Genomic DNA, 15560 nt, shown 5'->3' with positions numbered 1-15560 from the left:
AACAGAGCTAGTCTTCTGCTGGGAATCATGCAGCATTTGAGAAGAACCAGATCTGGACTTCAGGTCTCACAGGCCAATGTCATTTCTGCTGCCACGGCTCCTCCTGTAGGCTGCAGTCCAGACTCGAGAGAACTAGCCCATGGCTCCACTCAGCCAGCTCATCCTTAAAGGATGGCATCTGGTGAATGGATAAAGAAGATGTGGTATATAGATATATACGCAATGGAATACTATGCAGCCATCAATAGAAATGAAATCTTGCCATTTGCGACGACATAGATGGAACTAGAGGGTATTATGCTTAGCGAAATAAGTCAATCAGAGAAAGACAATTATCATATGATCTCTCTGATATGAAGAAATGGTGATGCAACATGGGGGTTTTGTGGGGGTAGGAGAAGAATAAATGAAACAAGATGGGATCGGGAGGGAGACAAACCATAAGAGACTCTTAATGTCACAAAGCAAACTGAGGGGGGCGTGGGGAGAGGTGGAGTTGGGAGAGGAGGATGGGGTGATGGACACTGGGGAGGGTATGTGCTATGGTGAGTGCTGTGAAGTGTGTAAACCTGGTGATTCACAGACCGGTACCCCTGGGGCCAATAATACATTATATGTTTATATAAAAAATTTAAAAAAAAAAAAAGGATGGCATCTGGGATGTCCTGACCCTATGTGGCAATCAGCATGCCTCCCTTCCAACTCTCCTCCACAGCACTAGTCAGTCACTGAACCAGGATATTCACAAGCCATTCACTCTCTTGGTTTCTCTTTGAGGACAACAGGGGTGCGCTGGAGTCTACAGCGGGTTGCATCTGTCTCCTGCCCCTCTCTCCACTCTCTCCACTCAAAGTCTATCGGTTCCCTGAGCAAGCAGATGAAGGGGGGGGCAGACCACTCCCCAAACGACTCTTTCTCTCTCCACGGCTCTGGTGTGCCTAAGAGACATGTTGTAGCAAGTGCATGGTACCTCTGTGGGTGGCAGACCCGTGAGGTAAGACCGAGATGTCCTGGTAAAAACTAGTCTTTTTTCAGAAGGGCACGAAGGAGAAATGGAGCTATTTTTAAGCAAAATACAGGATAACTGCCGCGTTTTCCTCACTCCCACCTGTATCTCATGGTCCTGTTTTGTAACTCATCCCTTCAGCGGTCTGCAGACTGGGTAACAGTCTAATAGAAATATATTAAATAATTAAATAAATAAATAATATTAATATTAATTAATATAAATATACAAAGGAACACTTATGGCTAGAACTCAAGAAGCTCTCCAGGACGAACTAGTCTGCTTCCTTAAGTACAGCTGCGCTCATGATAAAGGCAAATACTTCAGCCTTTTTCACGGTCATCCTTTCTGGGGGTGAATCAGGAAACCAACAGAGAGATTACCGGAGGGGACAGTGGGGCTCATGAGTCGTCTCTACCATCATCAACCGCCCTCATCACAACTACTACTTGCAGACAATTGGCCCCACTGCCGGCAACGTATTGCGCGCTGGGCACACACTCAGTTCACTCTCACAACAAACCAGGCACTATTACCACTCCCATTTTACCCATAAGGAAAATGAGGCACAGGGAGTTAACTAATGGGACCTGGATCACGTAGCTAGTAAGTGGAACCAGATTCCAGAGTCTTTGCTCTTCAGCGCTTATGGTAACACCTTTTTTTCCCAACCTTCTAAACAGAGGCCCAGAGAAGTATAAGGTTTTCACTGAAAGGAACAGGGAATGGAAAATCCAGAATTTGAGAACCGAGCCAGCTTTATTGCTGTCGTTTCTAGTTCGTGAGACTGCTTTCCCTCCCAGGCCCCCTTATCTCTCGCCTCAGACCCAACCACAGGACTCTCTGCACTCTCCCCACCAGACCAAGCCCTCTGGTTGGTATAAGTAGAAAGTACACAAGCACGGAAGCATTCGCAAATTAGCAGTTTTCTCCCTCCTCACATCTCCCAGCTCCCCAGTGTCCACGGTCAAAGTTTCCACTTTGAAGAAGCGAATCAGATGGAGGAATACCAGAATTTTTTTGCATATTTTAAAGCACAGCTATCATGGAAGCCTCCTTTAGCTCTGAATACTAATTCTTGGTATCTGTGGCAATCTTGTATCAAGAACCCACCTTCAGATCTTTATGTTAAATCCCTAATACCAAATATTATCACAACTCAAAAGGAAAAAATCCAATAGTTCAATGGGTTGAAAACCAACCAACCTTGAAAAGGATTAAGTGGATTAATTAGCTCATGGGCAGAACTTTCTATGATGGAAATGTTTTCTATCTGTCCTGTCCAATACGGTCATTACTAGCCACATGCAGCCATCGAGCCTTTGAACTGGAGCGGGGACAACTGAGGTATTGAATTTTTTTATTTTCATTCATTTCACCTTTAAATTACACAGGGCAGGTGGCTCCCATATGGGCCAGCTGGGCTCCAGACCACCCTTCCCAGGACCCTGTGCTACTAACCAGGCATGGGGTCACACAGTAAAACCCAGTTGCCTGCTTTCTAAGGACTTCAAAGCAATGTGGGGAGACAAACCACATACACACACACAAGTCAGCAGTGACAGTAAGAGCTACGGGAATTACAAAACAGCATCTTAGAATCTAGTTCTACAGAAAGAGCCCTTTACCCTTTGGTTACTGGGTTTACAAAACAGTCAACTACAGAAAGAACGTTGTCAGCTCCTTGTACTATGGCTTTTGCGGTCCTTATATGTCCTGTACTTAAAGTAGCTACACCCGAAGGGTCACTGCCCCTGCCAAAGGCTTCCTATCTCCCCAAGACACGGGAGGAAGAATGCGCTAATCAGGAGCTAAGCTCAGTGCCAACGAGATAAATCCAATTCCTGTTTCTCTCATTTTATTTTCTCTTCATAGCCTTAAGTATGAGAGAAAAATAAAAAATGATCAGGGAGAAATACTGTCCATCTCTTGCTCCTTTGGTCACTTGGCAGGGCCCTCCTCACTGGATATGTTCTTCTCATCGGCACGAGCATTTTCAGCAGGATTTCTACTCCTCAACCTGTCTTTCAAACTTGCCCTCTGAAGCCCTAGGCCAACCGGTTGGCCGGGAAGCCAACTTCAACCTTCTGCAAATAGTGGAAGAGAACAGGGAATAAAGGAAGGAAGAAGAGAGACAGATAGGAAAGGGAGAGAGAGGAGGGAAAAGGGAAGGAAAGGAAAATAGAAACGGCCCATAAAGGAGCAGTGAAGACAGCGCAGAAGTTGATGGCCATCCTCAGGATCCCTGTTCTCAAGGGGGCCTGGACCACAGTTCTCTATCTTCTGTGGTTACCAGGAAGCGAATGGTATGACTATTTCGAGATCGTTTGAGCTTCTTGCATTGCAACATAAGGCCGGTTAAGTACAGACCAAATTTCACTATCTTCACTTTGGTGCCTTTTGTGACAAAACAAACAAAACAAAAACTACTGTTTCCCATGTAACCTCCCGGTTAATGTGAACCCACACTCATTCTTAACTTCAGATGGACTATTCTGGATGCACCACTTGCCTCATTGTGTTGGGCTCTACTACAGAAAGAACTAAAGTTTTTTAAAAGTGACAGAAACAGGGGCGCCTGGGTGGCTCAGCGGATTAAAGCCTCTGCCTTCAGCACGGGTCGTGATCCCAGGGTCCTGGGATCGAGCCCCGCGTCGGGCTCTCTGCTCAGTGCAGAGTCTGCTTCTCTCTCTCTCTCTCTCTCTCTGCCTGCCTCTCTGCCTACTTGTGTTCTCTGTCAAATAAATAAATAAAATCTTAAAAAAAAAAAATACAAAAAAAAAGTGACAGAAACATGGCAATGGAGCGTTAACAAGAGACATACATCTTGATGACACTCGGACCCGGTAATGAACTCTCACACAGGCTCTTGTGTCTAAAATTTTTTTTTTTTTTTTAAGATTTTATTTATTTATTTGACAGAGAGAGATCACAAGTAGGCAGAGAGGCAGGCAGAGAGAGAGAGAGATGAGGAAGCAGGATCCCTGCTGAGCAGAGAGCCCGAAGCAGGACTCCATCCCAGGACCCTGAGATCATGACCTGAGCCGAAGGCAGCGGCTTAACCCACTGAGCCACCCAGGCACCCCTCTTGTGTCTAAAAAGTCTGAAGGGACTTCTAATTCTGTTGCTGCTGGAGACCTATTACAGGGAACCACAGTACAGTCCCAACCTACCAGATGCAACACTGCGATGACTTCAGAAAGGAAGGAAGCCCACAAGGTACCACAGCACGTTCACTCCTCGATCCTCCTGGCTACATAGTGTCTCACCCACTGTTTCCAACACTAGCATTCTGTGAAAGTGGGATTGCAGTTTTCTAGAGTTCAACTTTAAAAAACCCGAAGTCCACAGTAGGTAAGAGAGGGGTGAGTGGGGCCTAACAGAGAAGAGGCTGCCATTGGTGACAAAGATGGGAACCAAGACCCCAGTTTCAGAGTGCAGATGGTCTCTAAGGCACTCAGGATCTTGGGCACGTCTGCTGAAGGCAGGCGGGAGTAAGGGAGGTCCTGCACACCCTTTTATAGGGCATGCCCCAGAGCTAGGTGATTGTATCCCCACTCTCATCCTCATGAACAATTCAGTGGGAAAGGATGAGGACCACATTAAGACCTTATTATACAGGATCATCGGCTGCCCAGAACTCACAGTGATCAGATCAAACAGGCAGAGTTTCTAGAGGCCTCTCTGAGTCCCTGGGATGGTTTTTTATGAAACAGAACCTCTCTTTGTAATGGGATTTTACCTGGTTGTACCTGTGAGAATAGCAATTTGGAAAGAGGAGACCTTCCTCAGGAAAAAAACAAAACCAAACCAAGCAAAAAGAACACCTTAAATATAAACATCTCGACGCAAAAACCTGGGGGAAAGGTTAATCTATGGGAAGAGGGAGTTGCCCCTGAATGAGACTATTGTTATTTAACTGGAAAAGCATCTCGCCCAGGTCCTGCTATCCTAGGAGGCATGGTCCGACTTTGTTTGATTTGGCACTGGTATTCTTTTTACGAAACAGAATATTGTTTCAAGGACACGGGCACGGAAGTTTACAAGGTGACAATGGTCATAGGAACGTCTAAGTTCCTGCATTAGGCTGCTTTTTGCTGCTGGACGCAGTTTTACTTCTACGATTCCCAGTGTTCTCAAGAATTCTGACAACGAGGCTGCAAAAGAGCATTTAGAAATACAGCTGATCGGGATCTAATCCGTAAGTGCAACCACTAGAGCCACAAAGTCACTTCTTTAATAAAGTGGGAGAAGAGTTCCAGACATTTACAAATCCAGCAGGATGTTCTAGGCTAATTTTCTCCTAATGAGATAAATCAGAATGAGTGTTCCGACCGGTCACTGAAAGGGCAATTCAATGAAATACCCGATCCTGGATGGATCCTAGACCAGAGGAAGAAGAGATGCTATCAGTCAAGGGCTTTCCTGGGTCAATCAGCAACACTGGACTACGGACAGTGAATTAAAATATCATATCCATATTAAATCGATTGAGTTAAAAATGACCACATTTTTTTTTTTTAAAGAGACTGTCCTTATTGTCAGGAAATACATAACCAAGGTATCTAGGCATAAAGTGCCATGCAATGATTTAGAAAAATTACTGTACATATGTACAATAATGACTTATGATGGGGCAGCATCCTGATAAACGCAGCACAGGCTGAAAACATCATTTAATAGAGTAAGTCATGAGTGCATTTAATACATCTAACCCATTATGCTCAATTAAAAAAAAATACACCTCATCTACCAAACATCACAGCTTAGCCTAGCCTACCCTATCCATGCTCCAAACACTCTTATTAGCCTACACCAGGCAAAATCATCGAACACAAAGCCTATTTTGAAATAAAGCGTTGACTATCTTAGGTAATTTACTGAATGCTCTACTGAAAGTGAAAAACAGAACAGTTATTTGGGGCCATAATGGTTATAAGTGTACTGGTTGTTCACCCGTGGGATGTGATGGCGGACTGGGAGCTGCTATTGTCCAGCATCATGAAAGAGGATCATACCGTGTATCACTAGCCCAGGAAAAGATCAAAATTCATAATCTGAAGTACGATTGATTTCTACTGAACGCATATCATTTTGGCATCATCATAATACTAACAAATCTTAAACTGAACCATCATTAAGTCGGGGACAGTCTACATATATATACTGTATATCATGTGTTATAAAACATCAGGCACGCCTGGGTGGCTCAGTCTGTTAAGCGTTTGCCTTCAGCTCAGGTCATGATTCCAGGGTCCTGGGATCCAGCCCCACATTGGGCTCCACACTGAGTAGGAAGGCTGTCTCTCCCTCTTCCTCTGCCTTTTCCTTCACTCTTGCTCTCTCTCAAAGAAATAAAATCTTTTAAAAAATTATATTATATATACTATATAACATTATGTGTAACTAATATTATATGTAACATATTAGTCTATATTATGTATATGTCATAATATAAAGTCTGTATGTATTTTTATGTAAAAAGTGCAAATAAAGAAAAGAGCAGAATTTAACAATAGTTCAATCTGGGCAAAGATATCACTGGTATTTTTTGTACTATCGCAAATTTTTCTGAAGTCTGAAATTATATCCAATCAAAAATATACTTTACTTAAAAGGAGGGGAGAATTAAAGCCTTTCTTCCCCAGCTGGGTTGCCAGCAAAGAGATGTCTTATTCAAGTCTATGAAAGCTCTATCCCAGATAGGACGTTGGCCTCAGTCTGATTTTCACTCGGTTTGGTCATTCACACAGACTAGCAAAAGGGAGTAAAATGAAGGTTTTTTTTTTTTTTTTAAACTTTCTCTAAATATCTGATTATAAAAATTCCATGTGCTTATTATAGAAAATTTGCGGAAAAGAACAGAAAACTAATAAAGAAAATGAAACATACATAAATTCCACCATACTCCACTGAAGTGGAAGAAACATTATTTTTATTTTGGTGTATTTCTCTTCAGTCTTTTTCCCAAAGCTTTCAGAATTGGGATTATATTGTATGAAATGTGTAGCCTGTTTTGGTTTTATTGTTTTCCTTTAACCTAGTATTAACATTTTCCTATGTCATGGGTAAAAAAGGAAAAAAAAAAAAAAAAACTTGATTCAGTCTTCAATGGCAATACGTTTTCCACTATATGGATATGCCATAATTTACTTATTCACTTCCCTAAACCTGGACAATCGATTATTTTCAATTTTTACTTATTATACATAATGCTGACTTAAATGTGTAAGACCTTTGTGCTTAAATCTTTTTTTACTATATCTGGTTTATACTTTTATGACAGTCACAAAAATTAAGTTACTGGGGCAAAGGGTATAAACATTGTTAAGATTCAATGCAAAAAAAGGTCAAACGACTTTTTTTTTTTTTAAATGTGGCCTATGCCTTTGTCTTTAAGGAAAAAGGAGACACCCAAAGGGGATTATCCAAACTTGGGGCTGACAGCTCAGGGAGGATTTAAAGAAAGGGAAGTTACTGCATCAAGCTCAAACCTGCAGTCTTCAGACCAAATTTCGCTGCGAGACGAGTTCTGTAAGCTGTTGCTTGTCTTCAGAAAAGGAAAAACTGAAATGTCCTGGCCTGTGTCAAGGCTGGCTGCTAGGCAGAAGATGTAGGGTCCGGCCTCAGATGATAACCAGTATATTAAGCTTAGGGTCTCTACAATCTAAAAGATCTATCTTCTTGATAGAAATGGGATCCTAAAAATTCAAGGAGGGGGAAAGCACATGTGAGAAAGTGATAGGAATCTCTAAGCAAGGTTCCAATTCAAAAAGGCAGACTTAATTAAAACAAGTTGGATTTTCTGCCCTCTAGCTTTTCAGTAGTCTGGTATTGTAGAAGCAAGCCACCCAACAGTAAGAGGAGACGTGGAGTCAGGCCCGTCCGTCCTAAACAAACCACCAGCCTGGGTCAAGGACACTGCCAAACCTCCAGGAACACTACCTCCTCGCTTATTAAATGACACGGTTGAACAAAGTCCCTAGGTCTCTGGTATGTCAACAGTCTCCTCTAAATGTGCCAAGGGGAGAAAAGGGCAGAGTGGTTATTCTCTCTGAACATATTATAGCCAATGCTGACCATGTCACTTTTCATAACACAACTAGATCAAATGGCCCTTGTGGATAGGAATACCTGGAAGCTTAGCATTTCCCCCTCTTTCCGGCAGCAAAGACTGAGAAAGGAAAGGCAGGAGGATGTGTGAGCAAGGAGAAAAGAGGGCTCACCGTGGCCATTGCAGTAGTAGATCCACTTCTCCCGGTTCTGGGTTGGGGTTGTGGATTTCTTCAGCCCTGCCTTTTCCACAATGGCGCTGGGATCCTGCCGGGGCCCCTTCTTCAGAGTCCTTGAGCTTTTCCGGATACTGCATACCACTATCACCACAAGCACCAGCAGCAGGAAAAGCACAATCATCCAGGGCAAGTGTTCATTGATGTCAAAATGCTTGTGTAAGTTCTGTCTGGGGTGACCCCTCTTGAGACCTTTGATGGGCGTGCTGGACTTCTCACCCCCAGTGGCCTCCATGGATGGCAGCAGCTTCAGGATGTGTCTATGGTGGGGGCCTTGCTGGTGGCTGACTACCTGGAGGTTTGGGAGGGTCTTGTTCACGCCTTCCTCACCCCTCGCTGAGCTTGTGTTGTCGGGGACTGTCCCTTCCTGGATGCCACTCGGTACCTTTGGTCTAACAGAGGCAGAAGAGTTGGATTCTGTTGAGTTCATGCCTAGAAAAAAAGGAGGGGGGAGAGCTTTTCTATATCTGGGGATCTGTATATGCCTCCTCTTCCTGCTCATCGCCACGCCAGGCCAGATAATGAAAGAAAAGATGAACTTTGGAGCTTAAGAATAAATTATATTGCACATTTTCGTAAAGACTCTAACAGCGCCTTTATGTGGAAGGTAAGAACTAAACGTCACAGCTTAACTTGCTTCCTCATGGCCAAGTCAAGATCATCTCAGGGACCCCACCATCTGAACTTCACAGAAGCTTCCCCTGTGCTTCACATACAGAGCAGACTCATGTATGCTCAGGGCTCTAGTCAGCTCTTCAAATTGGATCGATTATTCACAAAATTAGTTCCAACTGAATCCCTTTATTCTTCCTTTCCCACTTTTTGGCCATTTCAAGATACAATGGTAAAACTGACGATATGACTAAGCTAGGGAAAAGAGCTCAAACTTAAATCCAAATCTGACCAGTGAAAGCTCTGGTGAGACCAATCAGTGAATAAAACAAGGCTTTCTTAGGATTTATTATTAAGAGATAAGTTTTGGGCTGACAGCTTAGTGGACTTCCTTCAGAGAAGCTTCCATAGTAGTCTTCACTAAGGAGTGTGAGAGCCAGGTATTTCAAGTCCCAAGAGACAGGACCTGGATTGCATCATTCTGTGAGAAAACCTGCACAGGTCATTCCAGCTCTCTGAGCTTGTTTCTTCATTTCAAAATGGCAGTCATAAGGCCCTCCTTACAGAATTATCATGAAGGTCCAATGTAATCACACATGAAGAGTATGCTAGAAAGCACAACTCAAGTTGGCAATCACCTCAGGAAAATTAACCAAAAAGGATTTGGGAAAAAAAGAGTAAATTTTTTATTCTGCCCCTGACCCAAAATCCTGAAGACAGCTAAGATACTCGATGAAGGGCATAAAATTGAAATCATTCAAAAAAAAAAAAAACTTATTTCCCAGATGTGAATGTTAGTTATCTTCAGCAGGCTACAAACGTGGTTGTTTCCCAAAGCTTCTAACTTTCGTTCCCCTTTTTTGCCCCACCTTGGTTCCCATATTTATCCCTCCCTTCCAGGCATCATGGTATTTTCTCCTCCTCTTCCTTCTTTCCTTCTGGCTATGCCTATCCAGGATTGATTCCATGTTGGAAAGCTTTGAATCTGAAAGGAACCTTGAGCATCTAAATCACTCATGTATTTGACAAGTTTGAAACCAAGGCCTGAAGAAGACTTACATAAGGTCATGCACTGTCCTTATTCCTCTCAGTTATTTTTTTTTTTAAGTTTGATGTGACCTAGTTTTTAGATATCTGATCCCCCCGAACAGAAAACCTGAGTCTAAATGTTTCTAATACATCCAAAGAAGACAGATTAAATTAGCCACAAAATGGAGGTCCCTTCTATAAGGGGTGACTTTGAAATACACAAAATGGAGAAAACATCCTTGATACAAGCCCATGTTGGGTAGTTCCACTGGGCTCAAAGACTTTTTCAAATAATGAACACATGAGGTTAAGTTACCTTTGGGAACATAAGTGGAGGAAGGGACTTCATGGGATTCCATGTGCTCCGGGTGTGAAAAGATGGCTGTGCCAGGGGCAGGTGAGGTCATGCTGGAGGACAGAAGTGGGCCACAGACATTGTCTGCTTCCTTGGTCCCCGGCTTGATCACCACCATGTTCTGACTCAGACAGTCTGTGTATACTTTGCATTTCATCACACTAGAAGGCACATCAGAGAAGGTACCCCGAGCACACTGCTTACACCGTACATCCTCGGTCTCCGTCCCTTTCTTCCGCACACCCCAACCCACGGGACACACCGTGTGGGGGGCGCAGGTACCATTAAACTGGAACATGCCAGGTGGGCAAGCACATTCTCGGTCAGTCAAGGCAGCACAGGGTAATTTCTCAACCATTGGCCGTGGGCATGGCTGACTACAGTCATGGCATTTCTCTATGCCATTCTCATGCCTGGTAAAGGTCCCCACAGGGCAACTGCTACAGACACGCAGGCTCGTGTTGGTACAGTGCTCAGACACATAGGTTCCTGCCGGACACTTGTCACAGGTTAGCACCTGGCCGGTGGCATGGTCGACATGGCGATATTTGCCAACGAGATTTGGGGCCTTCGGGTCTGGTTGAGCGGTGGTGGTGCTAAGGAATCCGAGCTGAAAGAAAGAAAAGGGGAGGGAAAAGGAACAAAAACCGAGAAGGGGTTACATAGGAACAGAGGAGAAGGAAGGATGGAACAATCCCAACACCACCACCATCATTGCCATTAAAGATCTAACCAGTCCTGCAGCCTCCTAACGCTACTAGAGCGACACAGTAGAAGGAGAGAAATACTCCAATTCCATCCTGGGGCCTGACCTACTAGCTATGAAGCTTTGGTTTTGTTCCATGACCTTTGCCTCAACTTCCTTCTTTTCTGTCTGTTCAATGGAGCTGACAATACTGCTCAAATCAATTGTAAAATTCAATTGAGAATATGAGCATGTAAGCACTTTTCTTTATTTTCAAAATGCTATACAGAGGGTCCTGGCTCGATCAGTTGGTATAGCATGCGACCCCTGATCTCAGGGTCATGAGTTCAAGCCCCATGTTGGGGACATAGAGCTTACTTAAAAAAAAAATCTTTTTTTTTTCAAAGTTAAAATTTTTTTTTTAAATTGCTGCATAAAAAAGAAAAATCCTAATGCAAGAAGAAAATAACTTGCTGAGTAGCTGTCTTCCTTCCCATGGCACAAATGCTGTCATTTCTTAGTACCAGGATGAAGTAATGGAGAAGCGGGATGGAATATGGTCAGGCTGCTTCTGCTGGAGCACCAGATTACGCACATGGACTTCAGTGATAATGTCGGAGTTTTTCAAAGGTTTTGTCAATGCAAAGCCAAACATCTTTCAGTTTTGGTTTTGTTTTACTTGCAAAACAGAGGCAGGCCCTTGGCATTCTTAATTTTCTTTAAACAACAGTATTGTTGCTTTTAGAGGTATATCCTGTTCGCTCAGCCCCTAAAGGCCATGGTCACACTGGAGCATGAACCTGCAGACACCTAAGAGGTCCGGGCACAAAGCTGGGCCCAGCAGGGACTCCACCCAAGTAAATTTAATTCATAGGACAGAAACTTCTCCAAGCTAGACAGGATTTTATAGTACCTTCCCAACTGAAAAGTTGGGAGATAGGAAATTATATTTGTGGTAGTAAATCCCGAGTTCCCTCTGAGGGTGGGGGGAAAATATTTAAGAATGAATATCGAGAGAGAGTTTTTCTGCACGAATGAAGATTGAGAGGTTCCAATGGGGAAGTTTCCATGGTCTTCTACAAAATGGAGAATGGTTCTGTGTCAAGAAAATAGTGGCCATGGGGTGCCTGGGTGGCTCAGTGGGTTAAAGCCTCTGCCTTCGGCCCAGGCCATGATCCCAGGATCCTGGGATTGAGCCCCACATTGGGCTCTCTGCTCAGCAGGGAGCCTGCTTTTCCACCCCCGGCTCTGCCTACTTGTGATCTCTGTCTGTCAAATAAATAAATAAAATCTTAAAAAAAAGAAAATAGTGGCCACCCCGTACAATCAGATGTCCATCAGGGCAAGCTTCTTCCAAATTAGTACCAGGAACTAACAGAATAAAACAAGAATCTCTTCCAAAATTGATCAGAGCTCCCGTCTTGTTAGCACCTTGAAAGATAACCCAAGATTCAGTTCCCCTCCACCTCAAAATTTAACAAATGTATCTCCCTTGAAGTCCCTCATCCTGTGCCATACCTGCCTCCAGTTAAACAACAATACCGAAAACAAATTTCCGGCTTGTGAGAATCTATTCATCCTTTCCTTAATGTGGGACACACAAAAAAGGGCTAGTGGTTGATTTTTCTCAGTGAGAAACTTAATGGCATTTGGGACTGAAGGGAAAAAAAAAGTCTTTTGTTTGATAATGGTAAATTTTGTACTATCTCCCCTTTCTGCTTTCTGGCTTTCTTTCCTGTTCTTGGTCCCTCCATGTGCAAAATGCGCCCAGCCCCCCTCTTCTGCATCTGGCAGGCGTACTGGATGGAGGGCATGAAGCCACCGCCGTCATGTGGAGCCCGGGTTCCATTTGGCAAGCAGCTAAGGAAAATCTCCTCCCTGTCTCCTTGATGCGAAGGACCCCCCCAGGAGGTCGCGAAAGGGCCCCTGTTCCGTATCTCTCCGAATTCCTTCCCATCTAGTTTCTTAGCGCAAAAGCACTTTTAGATGACCACAGGTTCTAGAATGTGAAAGATGTATAAATAACCTAAATGGCAGGTTATTACACTTGAGCAAGCGAGTTAAAAGCAGAGAAGGCAACGGGAGACCTGGTCAGAGGGCAGATCTAGTCAGAGGGCGGAGGTCGGAGATCGGGGACAAACATCACCCTGCTGTGCTGTGGGCTCTGAGTCTGGCCCCCTACCTGTGCTGGAGGCTGGGCAACCAGCCAGGTACATACCTCGAGCACAGGGTGGTGGTGAACAGCACCAGTGTGTGCGCTTGTGTGTGTGTGTGCTTGTGTGCACATGCACATGCCCAGGCATAGGTTGGGGCTTGTCTTCCTACAGCTTCCCTTCTTTCCCCAGGGCACACACTTGTTGGGGATCCATCAACCCCCCCAACTACCAAATTACCAAAGGCCCCCCCAGCAGCACACAAAACCCACCTCCAAATCCCACAGCACCCACACTCTTCCCCACTCATTAAGCAAGATTTTTCAGTTCCTGCTTCATTTAAAAATAACCAATCAAGTTTCTAACTAAAGCAAAGCCCGGGGCTCTTTAATGGCATCATGTGAAGTAACCCACTTTAGACAAGGTGGCTCTGTAAAAGGACCTTTCATTACCCCAGCTTACAGGCGGCAATTCCAGCTCCTCCACACAGAGTTAACAATGATGCCTCAGGATCTCACCGGGACTGAACACTAGAAATGAGATCTGGGCAAACACTCGGCATGACGAACGCACGGTCAGGTATTTGTTGAAGATCTACTACGTGTGTACAAGGCACTATGCCACAGGCTGACAACAGAACCTTGCAAACTCTATTCCAGCCCCACGGAGTATATCTTCTAAAGCAGGACAGACGGAAACACCTAATTACATCAGGAATTACTTAATTAGAACTGAGATTACTGCTGAGGAGAAACACAAGAGTCCTGTGAGGGGCAGGTGAGCAGGTATTTCCCAGCTGAGGGATGCTGCAGAAGTGTGTAGACTCATTCTGAAGGACAGAGAAGCAGAATGTAATTCTGGGCAGGGAGAAGGGATGGCAGATTAGGCAGAGGGAGCCCCACAACAAAAATCTGAAGCAGAATGAAGCTCTCCCTCAAATGAAACACAGCAGCCATAGTTAAACCTGGAGAGGCTCCACGTTGATCCTAATCCAAAATGCAATGAGAAGTCACTCTTCATTTATATTGGGGAGTGGAGGGGAAGAGACATATAAACACATTTGTGAATAAAAAAGTTAACTGGCAGGAGAGCAGAAGGTAGAAATGGTTGGGGTGAGAATGCATGGAAAAACCCCACTCAGAAGGTAAAATTCAGGGGTGGCCTGGGTTAAGGGGGTCCATGGAAAGAGAAGACTGCAACAGATTTGAGAGGTCAGGACATCAAGATTTGGTGAATGATTACCTATGGAAGGAAAAAACCAATAATCTTCAAATTGGACTCAGGAGACCCCAGGATGGAACACCATTCTTGAGCCGGGAGGGTGTACCTGTGGCCCATGGCAGGGTCCAAAGCTAGGGCTCTGAACTCCCCATTTCTGCTTCAAACACAAGAGCTCCAATTCACCAATTTGCTAAAGAGGGGTGAGGCAGGCAAGTAAGAACTCCTTTGAAGGAAGGATGACTCCTTAAAGAAGTTTGAAGATCACAGCGCTTGAGGGGCCTCTAAAATCTCCTCCAATTCCAAAGTTCCAAAACCCATCTGAGCTACAAAGCCGGAGGACCGGCTCCTTGGGTTCTTCATGATCACCGAAACCCTCCTGTAGGGAAGAGGTGGCAACATCCCTTTCTCTTAAGAGAGATACGGGTGGTCCCTGAGAAGTTACTGCCCTAAAGCCTTTTAGTTGCCTGAAGGCTAGTCTACAACTAGAACTTTTCCCACTAGCAGGTCCTCCAACTTTGTAAAAATGATGTAAACATCATCCCCAAAGACAGTTCTGGGGCTGAAGCAATGGGCAATGGAGAGGGGGTAAATCAAGTTAAAAAAAAAAACAAAACAATATTTAAAAATGTTTCCGGGTGCCTGAGTGGCTCAGTTGGTTAAGCGTCCAACTCTTGATTTCGGCTCAGGTCATGATCTCAGAGTTCTGAGATGGAGCCCCACACTGGGCTCTGCCCTCAGCATGGAATCTGCTTGTCCCTCTCCCTCTGCTCCTCGCCCAGCTCTCACGCTCTCTATCTCTCTCTCTCAAATAAATAAAAATCTTTTTTAAAAAATATTCCCTACAGAGGCTCCTGGGTGGCTCAGTGGGTTGAAGCCTCTGCCTTCGGCTCGGGTCATGATCCCAGGGTCCTGGGATCGAGCCCCGCATCAGGCTTTCTGCTCAGTGGGGAGCGTGTTTCCTCCTCTTTCTCTCTCTCTCTGCCTACCTCTCCGCCTACTTGTGATCTCTCTCTCTCTGTAAAATAAACAAATAAAATCTTTAAAAAAAAAAAATGCTCCCTACAAAATGTAAAAACAAGTTTAGATGATACCTAAAAGCGAATGTTAGGAAGACTCCTGAATCAGGAGACACGGTCATGGAAAACTTCAAGAGAGGGAAACAGAGCACTTGAAGCTGGTTCCACCGGATGAAGATCTTTAATTCTCTCAT

General features: G+C 44.4%; 1 protein-coding gene across 1 annotated transcript in view; it reads right to left on the bottom strand.

Annotated features, from left to right (window-relative positions):
• Nucleotides 1-15560, bottom strand: part of TNFRSF21 (TNF receptor superfamily member 21) — a 65567-nt gene that overhangs the window by 35389 nt on the left and 14618 nt on the right. Inside the window, exons 2-3 of the mRNA XM_059400293.1 lie at nt 10253-10901; nt 8233-8727 (exon numbers count right to left, since the gene is read on the bottom strand). Of these exons, the coding sequence (XP_059256276.1) occupies nt 8233-8727; nt 10253-10901 (1144 nt within the window). The remainder of the gene's footprint in view (nt 1-8232; nt 8728-10252; nt 10902-15560) is intronic.

Source organism: Mustela nigripes, chromosome 5 (genome assembly GCF_022355385.1).
Source record: "Mustela nigripes isolate SB6536 chromosome 5, MUSNIG.SB6536, whole genome shotgun sequence".
NCBI classification, from domain to species: Eukaryota; Metazoa; Chordata; class Mammalia; order Carnivora; family Mustelidae; genus Mustela; species Mustela nigripes.
The sequence above is the reverse complement of the archived record's forward strand: the minus strand, read 5'-3'. Positions and strand labels throughout refer to the sequence as shown.